The 19138-nt window shown below is 55.0% G+C and overlaps 1 protein-coding gene across 1 annotated transcript; it reads left to right on the forward strand.

Moving 5' to 3' along the window:
* The first annotated feature begins 1252 nt into the window (after positions 1 to 1252).
* LOC132243762 (class I histocompatibility antigen, F10 alpha chain-like) lies at positions 1253 to 4721 on the forward strand. Its single transcript, XM_059714150.1, has 3 exons — positions 1253 to 1491; positions 3741 to 4009; positions 4420 to 4721. Exons 1-3 carry the CDS (start codon positions 1253 to 1255, stop codon positions 4719 to 4721), a joined length of 810 nt encoding a protein of 269 aa, XP_059570133.1.
* The last annotated feature ends 14417 nt before the right edge of the window (positions 4722 to 19138 follow it).

Here is a 19138-nt window from a genome sequence, read left to right on the forward strand (position 1 = left end):
CCATGCCGTGTGGCCAGTCCTGGACAGCTGAGTTCCCCACCCACAGGGCTGTTTCTGCAGGAGTGTGGCAGGGGCCGGGACCCTGTCCCTGCCACAGGATCCCTTTGGAGCCTGAAGGAAGGCACCGGGTGGGCAGTCACTCGTGTTTCTCCTAGAACCACCGGCCTTGCCTGAAACCCACAGCTGTGCTGCCCGGAGCAGCTGTAGCCAGGACCCGGGCCTGACTCCAGCTGTTCTTGTGCGCCTGCCAGCATCCAGGTCCCAGAGTTGCCACAGGAGTGCCCAGTCTGTATAACCCTGGGATTCTCCAACAAACCGGGGCCAGAGCGGCAGGTAGGAGCTGTCCCTGAGGGAGCTCGCTGATGGTGGGCATAGGTCAGAGCCAAGGTAGGCAGGGCACGGGGGTGTCCCCATGTGACCTCCAGGAAGCTGCTTGCTTGAACCCTGCACTGGCGTGACACGGAGTAACATGGGTCAGTTTTGCCCGCAGAGAGCAGCACAGAGCATGATACAGCAGCACAGGTCGCTTTTGCCCTCTGAGTGAAGCCCACCTGAAAACCAGTGTCTCGGTGCACCACAAGTGTGGGGCTGGGGCCAGGGCAGGACGGGCTGTGTGAGGCCCCAGGGCTCAGGGGTTTTTTGTTTTGTTTTGTATATGTTTAAGGAAAATATATATACACACACTTTCCTTTACTTTAACAGCCATGTCTTGGGTCCAGTCCCATTCACATGACAGTCTGTATCACACACATATCATTACACCATGGATCCCTGTTACAATGACTGCACCCGTGCCCTCATGCACCCCTCACCATCTCTTTTCCCTGTTACATTCACACCAAACCACCTCCAATCCCTCTACATCCCCTTCCCCTTCCCACCCCCTCTGTTCTCTTCTCCAGTACTTATCCTTCATCTGCATCGTCTTTGTCTTCCTCTTCTTCTCCCTCTCATTGTTGTTGCTTAGCCCTACATCTTTGGTATCCTCATCATCTTCCTCATCATAGTCATTGTCCTCTCTGAGGGTCTTGTTCCTGACTAATCTGTGCCCATGTCTTCTCTTCCATACTACCATACCACACTTCCATACTATCTCCTCCCTGATGTTTTATGAGCTCCATCCGAGGGTTCTGAAGGCACTGGCCGACAGCATTGCAGAGCCACTGGCGGGAATATTTGAACCTACTGGCATTTCTACACGGGGGTGTCGGATCCTGGCCCAGACGTTCCTGCCTTCACTGCCATGAGCTACATGGACGACCAGCAAATTCTCCACTATGACAGCGAGACACGGAGAGAGGAGCCACGGGGGGACTGCGTGCAGGGGGCCGTCGACCCAGACTTCTGGGACGGGGAAACCAGGAGCTTGCGGGGCTGGCAGTGGGGATTTGAAGCAAATCTGGTCACCCTGTGGCAGCGCTACAACCAGACCAGCAGTGACTGTGGGCAGACAGGCATGGACAGGACCATGGAGGACCCTGGGCCTGAGGGGTGATTGACAAGGGGATGGGGGAGGCACCTGCCCATCAACAGAACAGGGTGGGGGACTGGGAGGGCATTGTATTGTCTCGTGTCCAGTCTGTGTCCCTGCCAGCCAGCTCCTCTCTGCTGTCACATCAGGGAGGGGCAGGGGCAGTGGCACCTGATCAGTCTTCAGCCAGGGGGTCAGGCAGCTGTGGAGGGGGTTAAGATGAGCTGGTTGTAGGGTCAGAGGGGTCCTGGGTTGGGGCAGGAGGGTGGTGAAGGGGCTGCTGGTCCATAGAGGAGCTGGTGTGGGCACCAGGGCTGAGAGCAGGGCAGGGAGGGGCTTGGAGGGGCAGGAAGGGACCAGGTGATGGGAGGCAGTGTTGGGGGTGTGGAGAAAGGGACAAGGAGGTGAAAGTGAGGGATGGAGGCAGGAGGAGGCCAAAGGGGGAGTTGAGAATCCCGGGGGAGAAATACCGGATCTTCCAGGCATGAGGGCCGTGGTGGGGCAGTGACCGTGGAGACTCAGACATCTGTCCATAGGAGCTGTGGGGTGCAGGGACCAGGCCCTGTCACCTCCCTGGATGCAGGGCAGGGGTTGGACTGAATGGGGCACAGTCCTGGGGAGCAGCTCCATGGGTGCAGTCTGGTCCCTGCTTTCTGGACAGCTGCAGCATCCCCTGCTCATGCTCAGGGTAGGCAGGTTTTCCTCTGCTGGGTTAAGGCAGTAGTGAACACTGACTAGGGGTGTGTGTGTGTGTGTGTGTGTGTGTGTGTGTGTGTGTGTGTGTGTGTGTGTGTGTGTGTGTGAGACCCTAGCCACGGTGCTACCTACTGGCCACGTCTGGATTCAGGGTCCTGGGGTGTCAAATAGCCTCGGTCAACCTCCCAGCCCCTAAGGCTGGGGCCACCTCTCTGTGGAGTGCTTTCCTGTGGTTTCCCCACACACTGGAGTACATACAGCCTAACTATTTACACAGTGTATTATTTATAAAACAGTCAACATATGAATGAGGTTAACAGCAGAACAGGATATCAATAATCTAATTGTCGAAGGCAGGTACCAATGAACTAAAACACTGTACAAATTGAATCAAAGACATCCACGGTACAACTCCCCAGCTTAAACCTTGGGACTCCAGTGAATTTCCGCAGAAGCACACGGGGTTAACAAGGCATCAGCTCCCCTTCACACGGGTGCACAAGAGCCATGGCTGGTGCTGCTGCTCCAGTAAGTCCTGCTCTCTGCTACAGCCTGCGTGGGGAGGAGCAGCTCCTCTGCCCCAGCTGTCTGTGGTATCTGCAAAGACACACACTGTCCCTCCTCCCCAAAAGCACTTTTCTCCAGTTCCCAGACCCGGCCCCTTGTGCTGATAACTGAAACAGCCCTGGGCTTATCACTCACCCGGCCCCAGGCTGGTTCTCAGTTTACTCTCCCCAGAGCCTTCCCTGACCAGCACCCTGCCCTCCTAGACAAGTCTACCTTATTACTCTTTTTTTTTCCCTCCACACTAGTCCCTCTGCCTCACAGAGGAAAAACGGATATCAGGTTTTCTCCTCCCCATCACTAAGGGCAGGTTCACATCACAGGCAGGCTGCAGGGTGGTTCCTCCCTGAGCTCTGCCATCCTGGCTCCGTCCCTCTCTGAGCCTGGCTGCGTCCCTGGGGCTGAGTCCCCTTCCCTCTCCTGCCCCAGGAGCCAAGCAGAAACATGCACCTGCTCTTGCAAGCAACAACTTTCTGCAGCCTTTCCTGCTCTGCCTTTGCAGGGATCCTGGGCCCTGCTGCAAATCCAGCAGCTGTTATATAGAGGCATATATATATATATATATATATATATATATTTTTTTTTTTTTTTTTTTGGAGGTAAAAAAAAATCACTGCTCCAGCTCCACTCTCACTGTCCCTGCTGCCTCGTGGGGAAGCTTTATGGCCCAGGACTGCTCCCACAAAGTAAAGCTCTGCTCTGTTTTCCAGTCTACACTTGTCCCAGCTGGTTTCACCCTGCCCTTCCTCTACCAACCTTGCCCTTTACCTTCCAGGGGTTCGTTCCCACCCTCCTCCAGCCATGGGCTCCTGAATTCCCAGGGTGTGCATGGGCTGCAGTTGTGTCCCATCAGCCTTGTTCCCCATGAACGGAGCTCCCAAACTGTCCCAAAGCTAGCCCCCCACCCCACCATGAGGTTGACTCTGCCCTGCCTGGCCTGGCAGCCTTTGGCAGCATCTGCCCCTGGGGCTGTGACTCTGATGCAGGCATGGATCTATGTTTATTCCAGGGTCTCACACTCTCCCTTCATGTACGGCTGTGAGCTTGGTGAAGACGGCAGTGCTGGAGGCTACATGCAGTTCAGCTATGATGGGGGAGACTTCCTTAGCTGTGCCCTGAGAACACGCACCTGGGTAGCAGTCGTACCACAGGCCCAGATCACCCAGCGCAATTGGAATGAGGATAAGGCCCTTCTGACTGCAAGAGCCTACCTGGAGGAGCCCTGCATCGAGTGGCTGCAGAAGTACCTGCAGCACGGGAAGGCAGCGCTGCAGAGCAGTGAGTCCCAGCGTCACCCAGAGCAGCATTGACCAGGGCACCTCCTCCCTCTGTGTCTGGAGTGGGAAGCGCTGCATCCCAGTCCTGCCACTGGGCAAGACCCCAGCACTGCTGTGGGACACAGCGTGCCCCCTTCCTCCCTGGTCAGGTCCCCCCAGCTGGGTGAAGCTCCAGCTGCATGTCTAAGAACCAGCTGTATCAGAGCCTGTTCCTGCAGTCCCAAGGCCAGAGCACCCGTGTTTCCTGTTTCCTGCGCTCCTGGCCCGACACTGTCTGCTTCTGCCTGAAATGTCCAATGGAGGCAGCTGTGTATGACCCTGAGCAGCAGCCCAGCCCTGCCTCCTGGCAGGGGCTCAGCCGCAAGCATACAGCAGGGACAGGTGCCCTAACAGGTGTCTCCTTCCTCCCAGAGCCCCCCATGGCACAGGTGAGTGACAAGCCATCATCCAGGGATGGACTCACCACCCTGTCCTGCCAGGTCCATTGCTTCTACCCCAAGTACGTGGCTGTCATCTGGTTGAAGAATGGGGAGGCACAACCCCAGGAGACGAGCTGCTCAGGGGTCGTTCCCAGCACAGATGGGACCTACCACACCTGGGTCACCATTGAGATCAACTCAAGCAGCAACCACAACTACACCTGCAATGTGGAGCACATGAGCCCGGATGCAGACCTGCAAGTGGCCTGGGACAAGAGCAGGAAGGGTGAGTGACCCCTGCACGGGAGGGAGAAGACCTCAGGCATTAGTGGGGGGAGAGCCTGATTTTGCAAGTAGTGACCCCAGACTGGAGCCAAGTACTAGGTCAGGTCCTGCCTGGTGCTGCAGTCCCTTTGGCTTCTACACCTCGTGTGTCTCATTCCCACAGCTTAGAGGAGCCCAATAGACCCTGCACCACCTCCTGAGGAGCCCACAGAGGAGGAGAGGGAACAGCACAGAGCAACACACTGCAGCCCATCTGCACCTTCATTTAATCATGATTTTGCCAGAACTCCTGTGCGCCATTATATCTGCTTTGGTGGGGCCTGTCTTTGGGGGGTTGGTGGGTGGGGGTGAGAATCAAGGATTGCTTTTGGCTGATCAGCTGGTTGCTGATCCTGAGCCACAGTTTGCTGTTTATAATAAAAAAAAATACTGGGAAGAGGTTAGATGATGCTAGAGGTGAGCAGAGTTGCACAGAATCCAGCAGTGCGGGTTGTGCCCTAGAGCCCCCCCTTGCTCTCTCTCTCCCCCTGTCCCTGAGCTGATTGTACAGTACAGTACATCGTGTACATGTGCACTAAGCTGCTTCAACTCTTCTCTTGCTTTTTGCCGCCTGGTTTGCCCAGTACGCAGCACGCTTGCTCTCTGCAGCCTGGGAGATGACTCGGGGGCAAGGCCGTGATGGGTGGAATCTCCTTTTTCTCCCTTTTTTCTTTCCTTTCCTTTGCTTTGGGTGGGCTGCGGGGAGCTGCAGACCCCATGGCAGGTTAGGGAGCTGTGTCTGGGATGATTGTAATCTTGTGTAGGGTTTAGATGATGGTTTGTCTGGGATGGTTAGGAGAGGGCTGACCTGCCTCAGGCGGGGCTGGCCTAGATGTGACCTTTGGAGGATCCTTCCAGCTCCATTTCTCCATGATTTCTATGATGTCTCCATGACAGGTTGTAAAAGCTACTTTGTAGAGCAAATGTGTATCTCTAGCTGAGGTAGGTATTGTCAGCTCTCTCTTACCTGTTGCCCATGCCCATTTTCAAGGAGCCTAGGCTAAGCTGCAGAAGTGGTGCTAAGCAGAAGTGTGTTTCTGAGCGACCTTAGTATGAACAACTAACCTGGTCAGCAAGTAAAGGAAACCATCAAACACAATTAAACAAAGCACAGGGCCTGAAAGGAGGTAAGGAAAGATCCTACATTAAATAATCCATATACGCTATGTCACAGTTTTATCTTAAAATAGTAATAGATTGATGTAAACAAGTGTATTAGATGTTACTTTGCTATACTAGATATATTGCTGAGATGCTTAGATAATTTGTATAAAGCAAAACCAGCCTTGTCAGAGAAGACTGTAAAGTACGGTAAAGAAGAAACAAGAACAGCACTCCACAAGGAAGAAGGAAAGGAAATAAGAAACCCTCCCTCTTTCCCAAGGATGTAAATCCCAGCTAATTAAACATGTCAGAGGTGACTTCATTTACCACGATAAAAAGATGTCAACGTGTATTTTCACACACCGCTAAACTAGCAAAACAGCCATTTTTGTGAGATGTATCTAGGCAACCCATAATGTGGACAAACACCCACTGACACCTTCCAAAGCACCACAGACCTGATTCAGCCCAGTTCCAAAAGTTTCAGTTATATACACAAAAAATGTATATAAAAACAACCAGAGATCATCTGTTGGGCTGTTAGAACGAGCCATCTGCCCCAGGCCCCTTCCCTTGCTCGCAGGCCTGCAGAGCTGCTTCCTTCTCATCACTGCAGGAGCCCTGCTGCTCTGCTGCCCAGAGCTGCTCCGTGCCCGACTCTCAGGGCATTTATACACATACCTTTGTCTGCACCGACGCACTGGAAATCCAGCACGTTGGAGCAGGCCCGATTCATTGAGTCTGCTCCGCCCACAAGCCGACGCTCCCAGTACTGCATTGTGTGCATCTGTATTAATGGTGAAATGCTCGTCAGCACACTGAAAATGGTGGTGGTGTGCTTTTGAGCTAAAACACTTCTGATGCATTTTAATTCAAAAGCGTACCACCCCCATTTTCTCCACACTGATGTGCATTTTGCCTTTTATACAAATGCAGATACACATGTAAAAAGGCCCTCAGGGCTGGACTGCCTGGCCACCAGAGGCCTTGACCTTATATCGCTCCAGCCCCTGTGCTGGCCAGGGGTCTCCACTCAGCCCCCAAAACACCTGCAGGCTGCCTTTCTGCTGTTTGCCCTCGTAAGGGAGCAGGCTCACCCCAGTGCCCTGCTGCAGCGTGAATCTATGTGGTGCTGTTGCAGGGAGTCACACAGACTGGGGGAAATCCCTCGGCACTGCGTCCATGGAGGCCGTTTTCCTAAAGCACACCAGGGGATAACTGCTCTTGTAGCATGAGGATAGTACCTGCTGAGGTTTTGGGGCTTTATGCCCACTTTATGGAAATAGTAGGCTTCTCCCTAGCTTGCTCCTGTGGCCATGTGGCTGAGGGCAAGCAACTCTTGGGAACATCTGAACCCCAAGCCTTATGGGTTTGGGCCTGCACGTTGGATCTGCATGTAGGTCTTGGAAACATCTGAAGCTCCAGATGGGGGTGGAGGATGTTTGCCGGTAGTAGGACCACTTATAGTTCTGGACTGACTCATGGATTTGGAATTGATTTGGCTGGGAACATGGCAAATTTAAATTAAAAAAGTTTGTTTTCATGTTTTAAGTTGCAAGCAAATTGAAGGTTGGGCCGTAGACCTGTTTCTGTTTCATTTATCAGTAGTCAACCCATGAGGTTACCTGTAATCTGCGTACCAAGCTCTTGTCTGGAGGCTTCGATGGGGCTGGGGAGGGGCACACAAGAGGGTTGGGAAGCAGTGCTTGGGCTGGGCACAGTAGGCGGTGTTGGGGGGTGGAGCCGTCTCCAGCTAGCACACCTGTCCCACCACGTCCCACACTGGTGAAGCCTGTTCTGAGCTTTGTGCTGGCTGCCACCCAGCCACGTCCTATGCCTAGGCTGGGAACATCCTCCAGGGTCCCAAAGTGCCAGGAAGGTGCCTGTCTGCTGGCAGTGGGGTCTGTGTGAGGATAGGACCCCTCCTGCTGCTGCAGCTGGCCCTGGAAGCCACCCCTCCAGCCTTTGGGCAACCCCCAGCTCCTGCCACTGTCCCAGCCCCTGAGCTGGGACCAGAGAGCCAAGAGACACTGTGCCAGACCCAGATGATGGCTGAGCTGTGCCCTGTTCTAACTCTTCCTTTATTTCGTAACCCCCCTGGCACAACCTGACACCAGCTCCAAGGCACCCGCACTCCCCTGCCCCAGACAGCCCCCAGCCCTGATCACAGAATAAAGCCAATGACCAACAACCACAGAAACCAACACCAACAGGATCCAACTGGGAAAAGTGTGGCTGTGGTCAATCATGGGGACAGAACAGAGTCCACCCCACTTCTTCCTCTGCATGGCCCTGCCCTTCTCTCAGCCTTGTTACCAACACTGCCCCTCTCCACACACACACCCCTGGGCACCAATCCCTCTCCCTGTGGGAACATGTATACCACCCCCCTCTCCCCCCCCACCCCCCCAATATCATCCAGGCCATACTTGGTTTTTTTTGTTTGGGGTTTTTTGCAATAAATAAATAAATAAATAAATAAATGTATATATAAATAAAACTTTACCTCCAACACTGCCAAGTGGCCCTTGTGGTTCGCTTGTCAGATCAAGTCACATTTTGCCAGTTAAACCATTAAAAACCCATTACATAGTTCACACCATGTATCCATGCACCCATCTCCATACCCACACCCCCACCCACTGCTCTCCTCAGAGGTCCTGCCCCTGAAACAGTCTGTGCCAGACCCCTCTCCACCAGGTGAGGTCTGCCATTCCTTTCCCATCATCCCCTTCTGTCTCCCTGTGGTACCAGTACATTTCACTCAGCCCCATTTTAATACAGTCCTCAACCGTGGGGTCTGAGTGTCTGTTGATGAGCAGGTCCCTGGCTTTCCACAGTGCAGACCTGAAGCAGGAGATGAACTGGCCGAAGTGAGCTGCCGGGGTCCCTTGCCGTCTGGTCAGGTACCCGTAGAGAACCGCTTCCCTGGTCTGGTCTCTGAAACCTGTCCCCACGAGGAGGAGCACACGGACTTCCTTCCACACCTCCCTGGAGTATGAGCAGTCCCAGAAGAGGTGATCAAATGTTTCTCTCTGCCAGCAGCAGGTCTGCCTTGGGCAGTTCAATGGCCCTCTCTGCCCTGCGCTGTTTTTCCATGCTCCTACAGGGCAGCCCGGTGGGCTGTCTGCCGGGTCAGGTCTCCCTGCTTCTTCTGCAGGTGCTGGTGGAAGATTTGTTCCCACATGGCCTGGCAACTGTCAGCAGGTAGAAAGTGCACAGGCAGTAGTGTCTCTTGCCCTTACCACCTCCTGTATCTTGCAGTGTTTCACCAGGGTTGCTAGGTTAGCATTGTGAAGCTTGTATTTCTCTCAGAAGCACTTCAGGCTCTCCTAAAACCATGGGGAAACCATGGTCCATGGGCTCCCATTGGTCATCGTGTGTACCTGCCACTGTCACAGCAGCTGCCCTGCAAAATACCTAACAAAGCTGGCAAGTCTGGTTCTAGAGAAGGCAGCAAGGTTGCCTCCACAGCGAATTACAGAGCCTGCACCAGCAGGCAGCTTGGGATTGGGACACGAGGGAGGCTGTGGGGAGTAGCCTCCCTCAAGACACCACCCTGGGGAGTACAGGACTCCCCTTGACCTGGCCTGCACCCTCTGTGCCTGCCAGGCAGTCACAGCAAGTTGGCTGTGTCAGTCTGAAGTCAGGCAGAAGGAAGGGTAGATTTGCACCTTGGAGACTAACTAAATCAGAGCTTTTGTCAGCAGCAATTCACAGATTCAGCTTCAGCAGCAGGATGACATAAGCAAACTTTGAAAGCAGAGGCAAATTTTGGTCAAGGCAGAAAACGAAGTATCTTGCCATTATAAAAACAGCTTTTGACGATGTGAACACTCCCAACCCTCCTCTTCCCCCTCCCCCCACCACAGAGGTGGACCTGGGTGAACAGCAGGAAAAACACTATAATTTTTGGTGAAAAAATATGAATGATTCTTTCCACATGTATAAGAAATCAAAAACTTCACAGAAAAATTCAAAAGTAAAGAATTTCAAATAAACAGTTTTCCAAAAACTTCAAAGCCGGTCTATAGACCATATTGTATAAAGCATGAGCACACATGTAAGTTTATAGACGGCCACCAGATCTCCCCTCAGCCTTCTCTTGTGGAGGCTGAGCAGGTTCAGGTCCCGTAGCCTCTCCTCACAGGGCCTGCCTTGCTGACCCCATAAACCTAGTATCAAACCCTGGGTGAACACCCTGGCCATCTTCTGCAAGGTCGACACAGATCCATCTATTAGTACTCTCTGGGTCCGACCCCACATCCAGTTTCCCAGCCATCTGACCATTGAATTGTGGAGCCCATAGTCCCCTAGTTTTACCTTGAGAGCCTCATGGGACACCAAATCAAAGGCCTTCCTAAAGTCCAAGTAAATGATGTTGACCTCATCTCCCTTATCCAGGTGGAGAGTAATCTGTTCGTAGAAGGAGGTGAGGTTAGTCCGACATGACCTTACCCGTGACAAAACCATGCTGGCTGTCCTGCAGAATTCTGCCTGTCACGGCGGGGTCCTACAGGAGGGCCCTGATCTCCTTAAGGACCCCTTCCCATGCCAAGTCGGCCCAAGGGCACCCTCCGATTCTCTTTGATGTTCCAATATGTTAGGTAGGCTGCCTTACGTCTTCTTGGGCACGGTTCGCTGTAAACTCTGGCCCTGTGGACTCCTGGACCCCTCGTGGGTCCTGTCCTGAAAATGGGTGCTTTGGGGCACCCTAGCCTTATGGGCTATGCATGGCTCTTACCACCCCTTTCACCACGCCCCAAGCCTTGCAGCTGGAATAGATGTTGTTCAGTCTGGGTCTACACCCTCTCTCTGGCGCTTGGGCTCTCCGTGGCCCTGTCTCTCTCTGTGCCCTCTCTCTGGTGCTTCTCCACACTACTGCCCCCTGTCCGGGGGCTTCTCCAGCACGGCCCCCTTCTCCTGGGGCTCTTCACTGCTCCTCTCCTCTAGGGCCTTCTCAGTGATGCCGCCCTTTCTTCTGGGGTCACCGCACCTACCCTTGGGCTTCTCAGCTGCCCCTCTCTGGGGCTGGGGTCTGTGCACCCCCAATGCTGCGCCCTTGCTGGCGCTGGGGTTCTCACACTGCTGTGAGTCCCCTATGAGGCCTCCTCCCACCCCTAATAGCCTCACCCAAACCACCGGTGACAAACAGTAACACAAGCACAAGCCCATAGGCTATAACATAAACAGAAGCCGCCCGGCTATAATCACGCTTTGCCTGCCAGGGGTCTTCATCCCACAGCCGTGCCATGTGCTGCTCCTTCAGCAGCTTCTCCTCTCTTCTGCAGCAGAGAGCTCCTTCCTCCTGGGCTGTGGGCAGGGAACTGCCTCTGGCCTCAGCCCCTTGGGCTTATAAGGGAGCCAGGCCCTGCCCCTTTCAGTCAGGTGTGGGTCGCTCGGTAGCTCCAGTTGCCCTGGCAGTCCACAGCTGGGCTCCTTACTCATTGCTAGGGCTCTTTCTCTAGCAGTTTCTCCTCTTTAGGAGCAGGGTGACCTGCGCCACTGCCCTTTTTCCCGTTTTGGGAACAACTGCCCTCAGGTCGCAGCCCCTTCTCTCCCAAGGGGATCAGGCAGTTCACAGCTTCACCAGCCGAGCTCCCCGCTAGCAGCCCCCGACCATCACACTGGGGGAAGGGGGTTGCCGCTGTCCAAGGTAGGTCCTCGAACTGAGGTTCATGTCTCCAACAGCACAGAGCTTTAAAGGCAAAACCATCTCCCGTGACCAGCTGCACCCACCCCCAAATCTCACTGCCCTTGATGAGAGGGGCTTTGCTGTGACACTGGTGGGCCAAACTGAAGGTTGCAATCAAGGTAGGAGACAGGTTTCCAGGAGACAGTTGGGGAGCTCGGAGCCAGGGCTGGGGCTCTCCAGTCTTGCTGAAACTAGCAGCGGCTCTGCCCTGAGAGCAGGGCTGTTGGCCCTGGGCATGGCGCTGCACCCCCTGCAAAAGGGCACCACTGCCGGGGGCATGTGTGGGTGGTCGTCGCCACCCCACCTCCCCACTGCCAGCAGTCTGCGGGAGTTCCCGCTTTCCTCCAACGAGCTCCCGCTGCTGCTATGCCCCGCCAGCCGCCGGGGGCACGCACCGTTCATGGCTGCTGGGATTAAGCTCTGTGTAGAGCTGCAGCTGGACAGGACCAGAGAGCACCAGGGACGCTGCTCCTCCGGGTCCCTCTGGCCTGGCAGCAACGAGACAGTGCTGGGCCTGCTCCTAGTCCTGCCCCTGCTCGCCGAGCCTCCAGTGGCAGGTATAGGACAGTCAGAGCAGGTTTTCCTCTTTAAGGATGCCTGCTTCTCAGACCACCTTGCTGCCTGGAGATGCTGGGGAGGATTTTTAAGTGGCAGGAGAAATAGATCCAAGACAGGGGAAGAAATCCCTTTTAAACTTATCCAGTCTCACTGTGAAATCCCCTTGGCTCTTACCCCTTTTCTCTCCCCTAATCAAATATTGCTAGGACCTCCCCTCCGCCCCCTTATGCCCTTCTGATCTCAGAGGCAAACCATAGCCCTGGGTCCCTTCCCCAGACTGGTTGCAAAGCCCAGGCCCAATTAATAACTCTTATTCTCCTCCTCCCAACTCTCAGACACCATCTATGCTGAATCCACATGCAGTTTGTTGTCCCTTATTTGAAATGGGCCAGGGACCCTTCCCCAGGCTGTATGTGCTCCTTCTCAGCTTTATCTGAATGAATCCTACGGCTCAATTTCATGTGGATTTTGCATTCAGAAAAACCCGTCATCTAGAGCCGATACAAAACAATTCAAATAAAACCTGCAATTGAAGTACTAGGTGTCGTTTAAAAGTCTGAAGCAGGCCGTGGTCTTCTCCCCTCTAGTGGTCACGTGGGGAAAAAGAACAAAAGTGGAGAGGAAAAGTTTGTGCACGTGTGCATGCACGCACACCTGTTAGCGCCCCTCACATTTAGCTCACTTGATCCCAAAAGGTTTGTAACCCTCCTGATGGCACTACAAGGGCAGGTTCCAATTTGGGGGATTTGGGGTTTGAGACCCCACCCAGAAACCTGGAAAAACCGATACAACCAGCATCTGAAAGGAATAACTTCCCACTCACAAGCCACCTAAACAAAGTGAATGGCTGATGAAAATGTAAATGAATAAGTAATATAATTCATCTTTATCTAGCTCTCCTCCAATCTCCCCAGCTAGTGTAACCCCAAGCAGCCCTTCCCTGCACGGGGTCAGGCCCAGGAATGGGGGTGAGGGGCCGACCCCTGCTCCAACGTGGAGTCGTCCCTCACCACCCCACCTGTGGGTGCGAAGTCAGGGATCCCAATGCCTTTCAGGGCTCTGGCCCCACTGATCTCTGCTGAAAGACCCCAGCCCTTCTCCAGCACATGCCATAATTGCAGCACAAGTCTTCATGGCATGGATACCCTGTGTTCCCCCAAGGGGACCCTGCACCAGCCTGCAAGAGCCAGCAGCCTCCTTGGGATCTCAAACCCATCCCATCGCACAGGCTCATCCTCTCCCTGAGCAGCTTAAGACATCGCTGTGCCAGGCCCCCGAGCCCTCTCCCACCCCCTCGTCCCCACGGCTGGCTGTGCACACAGGGCTCGGACCGCTGTCTGTGAGTGAGGAGTGAGCTCACAGCCAGTCGCTTATTGTCGAATTATGTTATTTACGTTTTCAAACATCATTTCAAGTTAAGATGACATTTAAAAGAATGTTAAATGTAGGGGAAGGAATCCATCAGCCATTACACAAAGTAAGTGTAGTCTAATACGGCAACCTACTGAATGCAGACTCTGGCCCTAATTATGTTCCAGATTTCTAATAGAGATTTTTCCTATTAGATCAAAAACTGGGGGAGTGAACATCAGGATTTTTTATACTAGTAATAGTATAAAAAGACTAAATAGAACCTAAGGGTCAGTCCAGGAGCAGCTCCCTGAGTGCACAGGTACCCTTCTTCCAGAAGAAACCCATTTGGAAGGTGTTAAGCAAAACCAAATCCCGGCATTCCTGTTCCACAATAAACGAGTGGTCGAGCCTGGATACCTGCCCCTGCAGGCCTGAGCACATATCCTACCACTCACTGTGTATGCCCTACCCTCCACATCAAGCGTGCCAGCAGCTTCATCCAGGATCAGAACCATCAGCTGCCAGATTGGAGCCCAAGAAAATAGCCCCGCTCCCTTCCAGCATGGCTGGATGATAGCAGGGTGTGTACGTGAGCCTACAGGGAGGGGAAACAGTGGCTGGGGTGGAGGGCTGTCAGGCTGGGCACAGAGGCAGGGCTGCATGGAAGAAGAAGTGGGGTGGGCTCTGCTCTGTCCCCGTCACTGACCACGGCCACATCTTTCCTGGTTGAATCCTGTTGGTGGTGGTTGCTGGCCATTGGCTTTATCCTGTTTCAAGGCCTGGGGGCTTTCCAGGGGAGGGGAGCAGGATGATGCCTTGGAGCTGGTGTTGGGTTGTGCCAGGTGTTCTGTGAAATAAATAAAGAGATCAAAGAGGGCACAATTCAGACCCAGACAACATCATGCCGAGGCAAGGGAAGAATCAGGGACTGCGGATAGCATTTGCCCCTATTTTTGCAGTCTTTTCAAAGCAGTTCCCCCCGCACTGAGTGGCCAAGGGGTCCTCCCTCCCTTGCCCTGCCCTTCGCACCATGGGCATCCCATGAGCATCTAAGCCAATCAGCAGCAAAGTCGGGGGACAGGGGGAAGGGAAGCCACTATCTCTGCTGCTTCACCTCAGTCCCACCTCTCTCCCCGATCCCAGCTGTTTTCAGTAGGATTTTCCCCTTGGGGCTGAATCTGTGAGATCATGAACAGAGAGATCCCTAAACACCACCCATTCGGGACGCAGTGCCCTGTCCTGGGCTGGACATGATGCCATCGCCCCCTGGGCTGGGGCCACTCCTGCTCCCCTTGGCCTGGTGTCCGGCCCCAATCCCAGCACAGCGGAGCAGAGAGAAGAGCAAGCAAAGCCCAGAGCAACCTCCGGCTGCTTCCAACTGCTCCCACTCCAGCCCCGTCCTCCCTTCCCTTGGTCCCGTCACCGTGGTGCTCAGCCCCAGACCCAAGGCCCCTCAGGAAATGCTGCCTCTTCCTTGCCACTCTTTTTGATCCAGAAAAACCCTAGAGCAGCTCCCGTGAGGCAGAGACCTCAGAGCGGCCCAGCAAGGCACGGTGTTTCTGTGCTGGGCTTTCCTGTCTGCAAACTCTAGGCTCTCCTGTGCGCCATGTTTCACAGTGACCAGCTCTAACACTGCCGGCCTCTGTCACCCTTGGGAGGACCCCAAGGCACCAACCACACCTGGACACAGAGCCCAGCTCCCCCATCCTGCTCCCAGTCCAGACGTGGCTGCACCACCACAGCCCCAAGGGGAAGGATGGTCGCTCCCATACGAGCCCGTTGCCTGCCCTGCCACATCCACCACCCACACCCGACTGGGTCTCTGCCGCAGAAGTCACTGGAGATGCCGCAGCACAGCGCAGAGCTCATCTCTGAGGCAGCCGCCCCCCTCCCAGCTGCACCTGCAGTCCCTGGACCAGGATACCCAGCTGCCCCCTACCCTGGGCCTTGCTACAAGCCCCTCCTCGCAGCAGCCCCCGGCATGACCACAGCCGCAGCTGAAGGAGCCGGATCAGGAGGCCCAGGGCCATTGTGGCCAGCAGTGCCAGCCACAGTTTCCCTGCTGAGAGCTGCTTGCACCTGCTGCACCAGTGTCCGCCCAGGCACATTGCGAAGTCTCCCACCTCCATGGCCCGCCTGCCCTGCACTCAGCCCCGGGTCTGACCCCCCGCTCCCCGGGTCGGGTGGATACCCAAGCCTGCTGCCCCATATGGGGCAGTGTCCAGCAGCCAGTCCCCTACCACCAGCGGCAGAGACAGACACAGTCCTGTCTGCTCAGCCCCAGCCCCTCACCCCCGGCCATTGCACCCAGTCCCTTCCCACTTCTCCACCTTGCCCTGCCCCCTCCTCTGCCCCACAGCCTCCATGTATGCCCCAATTCCCCTGCCTCCTCGCCCTGCCCTGGACCAGCTGCCAGGGCCGGGTCTGCCCCAGTGCCCAGATCAGCCCCATGGCTACTGCCCAGGGGCTGGAGCTCGGGAGAACCAGCTGGGCACTGCCCCCGTGCCCCTCAGACAGCCTGTGCTGACCATGTTCTCCCACAGATACAGCCAGCTCCCACCCTGACCCTCCTGGGCCAGGATGTGGCCCCTGGCCTGCGACTAAGCCCAGAGCAGCCAGCCCCACAGCTGCAAGCCCCCCGCCTCTCCCCCCCCAGACCCCGCTGGCACTGCCTGCTCCCTCCCTTCCCAGTGCTGAGCCTGGCAGCTCCTGGATTTGCCATCCCAGGCCTCTGGTCTGCACAGGGACGTCTCAAAGCCGTCTCAGTTCTCTTCACGCTGCCACCGGTGTGTGTTCTAGCACTGCCTCCAGTATTACCCGATATTGCTAGTTGTGCAAACATGCTTCATAAGAGAGACCCAGAGGTTGTAAACAGGAAACCACAAGGCAGAAGCAACACTTTAGATCTGAAGCAGCCACTCCCCCCCACCCTGCCCCCGGCAGTCCCTTACGGGCCACAAAACAAAACATGTCCCATGTGTGAGATGAAAGCTGTTCTTGCTGCCCAAGGGGCCTCAGTGCAGCAACAGCAGCATGCAAGCCTTTACACCAGCATGAGGAAGCCGGGGGGCAGGGGGCTGGAAACAATGCGGGGAGCTGTCCCCACTCCACGGGCCTCCCAGCCCCAGCACCACCTCCACCGGGCTCCACCGACCTCCAGGAAGGAGACACTGGAGACAGGAGCATCATTAACTGTTAGGCTGAGCATGCGCATGCCTCTCTCCTCACCCATGGTAGATCCCACAGTGCTCATTGCTCCCAGCAGCAGGGACAGGGGCAGGGAAATGTTGGGCTGGCTCTCTCTACATTTTTCTAAAAAAAAACCCCACCAAAAAACAAACCCAAGACCTGGGGGCCTCCCACGCACCCCTCCTGCCCCCAGGGCCAGCTCCTTCCTGCCATCCCGGCCCCAGTTTGTTGGAGAAACCCAGGGTCGTACAGACCAGGCACTCACATTGCAACTCTGGGGGCTGGACGCTGGCATATGCAATGGGACAGCCAAAGTCGGGGTCAAGTCCTGGCTGGAGCTGCTGTGGGAAGCACAGCTATGGGTTTTGGGAAATGAGTGATTGCCTTCAAGCCCCAAAGGGACCCCAAGCCCATCTACCCCCACCTCCAGCATCACCTCACCACCCCTATCTCCATCAGATCCTGGACTTCTGCAGGAGAGTCTCCATGCTCCGGCCACACTTTCATTAAGGCTCTTGGGGGTGACTAGGAATGACAGTAACTCCCAAAGCCAGCAGGTCTCCAGCTCCACAGCGCCCAGGCCAGGCCTCCCCCTGGAAGATGTCAACTCTTTGCTTCCCGTCTATTTTGACTACTGAGAAATAACAGAGAAGTTTTTCCTATTGCAAAGACCTCAGGAAGCACCCAGTAGGGTAGACTGGTTTTAACACTCTGGATTCCTGTTGGAAATCTCAGTTGATCCTGCCCATCATGTTGGCACATGTAACAGGGCCAACATGACCAGGCACCCCGGGGATCTTCAGGGCCCCTGGTGGGGGAAGAGCCATGGAGCTCCCAGCCCACAGCACAGCTTGACAACAGCTGTTGTCCCAGGCTTGCCACATCACACAAATATCTCCTTCCTCTCCAGGATTTACCCATGGCTTTGCCCCTCCCCTTCCTCAGCAGTGCTTGCCCCATCTGGCCATAAAGTCACTGTGGGCAACAGTCAGCATCAGCAGGTGCTGGGAGCTGCCCCAGCCCAGGGTCTCCTGCTGGGGATTGAGCCTCACAGGAGTTGCTCTCTTGCTGTGCTTCTCTACAGGCGGAGTACGGCCCTACCACAGCTTCCTCCTAGTCAGCGCTTGGCTGGGACTGGATATCAGCACACCCCACTTCTTCCTTCCGGTGCATCTTACTGCCACAAACCTCTCCAACTCAAAGCTGTATTGAGTACAAGCCCCACACACGGTCTCCCACTAACCCAGGACGGCTCCATGCAGCTGGCACAGGCTTAGGGCATGGATGGTTTGCCTGGGGTGAGGTTAGAGGGATGACAGACACTGAGGCTCCTTGTTTCCAACTAGAATCACATTTTTGTTGGCCCGGCCAATGAACCCCCAGGGCCAGATCTGTCAGACCTCAGTGGCATTCCCAGGCCCATTCACCTCAACTGGACTTTGTAAGCCAGCCTCAAGGCTCATCACCTCTGAAACAAAAGGCACGAGAATCAGGGGCCGCTTTGGAAAGCCTGGCTCCAAGCATGACAGCAGGTGGCTCTGTGCCACAAAAAAGAGAGACTCGGAAGTACACACATGCCTATCCAGGAAAGATCCACTGTCCTTATCCATCTCTTTGCCCCACCCTGTGCTCAAAATCAATGCATCTCAACCTTTGGAGGCCCAAGGCATCCCTCAAGGGATTTAAAGCCCCCTCATATCAGTCCAGCTCTTAATTGTCACACAATTTTTAACTGTGACAAAAACAATGCAAAGAACTCAAAAAGACCTTAGCAGATCAAACCAGTTATAACCCTCTGGGCTCCTCTTTAAAAGCCCTGGATTCCTCCTGGGATTCATGTTTGCAGCAATCAGTGCTAACCCTGGAAGGTTTTTGTGGCACCCTGGTTTGGGGGCAGCGCTGAAGCAGGGCCTTTAAGAGTCGCTAGGTTCACAGTGACTTAATTCTGAACTTAGAACCGGTCTCACAGCCCTGAGGCAGGTCTGTACCTTGCCATATGCAAGCAGGAGGCTCCCACCTTGCAAGGCAGTGGTCACAGAGCAGCTCCATATAGCACCTGCTCCAAGCAAGAAAACAGATAGCAGTGGGAGCAAAAGCCAGGGCACCAGCCCACGCAGCCAGCAGAACGAGGCCTGGGGTGACTGCTCCCCAGACAACCCCTGCCATTACTGCAGGTCCTTTCCCTTGTGTCAACATCAAGGGCAGCAGACAACCCAGGCACAGACAGTCCATGGAAATGCAGCTGCCTCTGCAGAGGAGCTTGAGTCAGGCACCATGGGAAGCGTTAGACAAGAACCAGGGGAAGCCTACTTGGAAAGGCATCCTGGCAGCTGACTGATCATCGCACCCAACAGAGAGTCCAATGAGTTTGAACAGGTCATGAGACCCCCCCCCCCCCCCCAGGGGTGCAGCCCAGAGCTCAGGTCTGTGGGATGGCACCTGGGATTCATGCCTGTAGAGTTATATTTCTTCATGCCCCAGATGCTCA

The sequence above is a fragment of the Alligator mississippiensis genome, chromosome 11 (genome assembly GCF_030867095.1).
Source record: "Alligator mississippiensis isolate rAllMis1 chromosome 11, rAllMis1, whole genome shotgun sequence".
In the NCBI taxonomy this organism is placed as follows: Eukaryota; Metazoa; Chordata; order Crocodylia; family Alligatoridae; genus Alligator; species Alligator mississippiensis.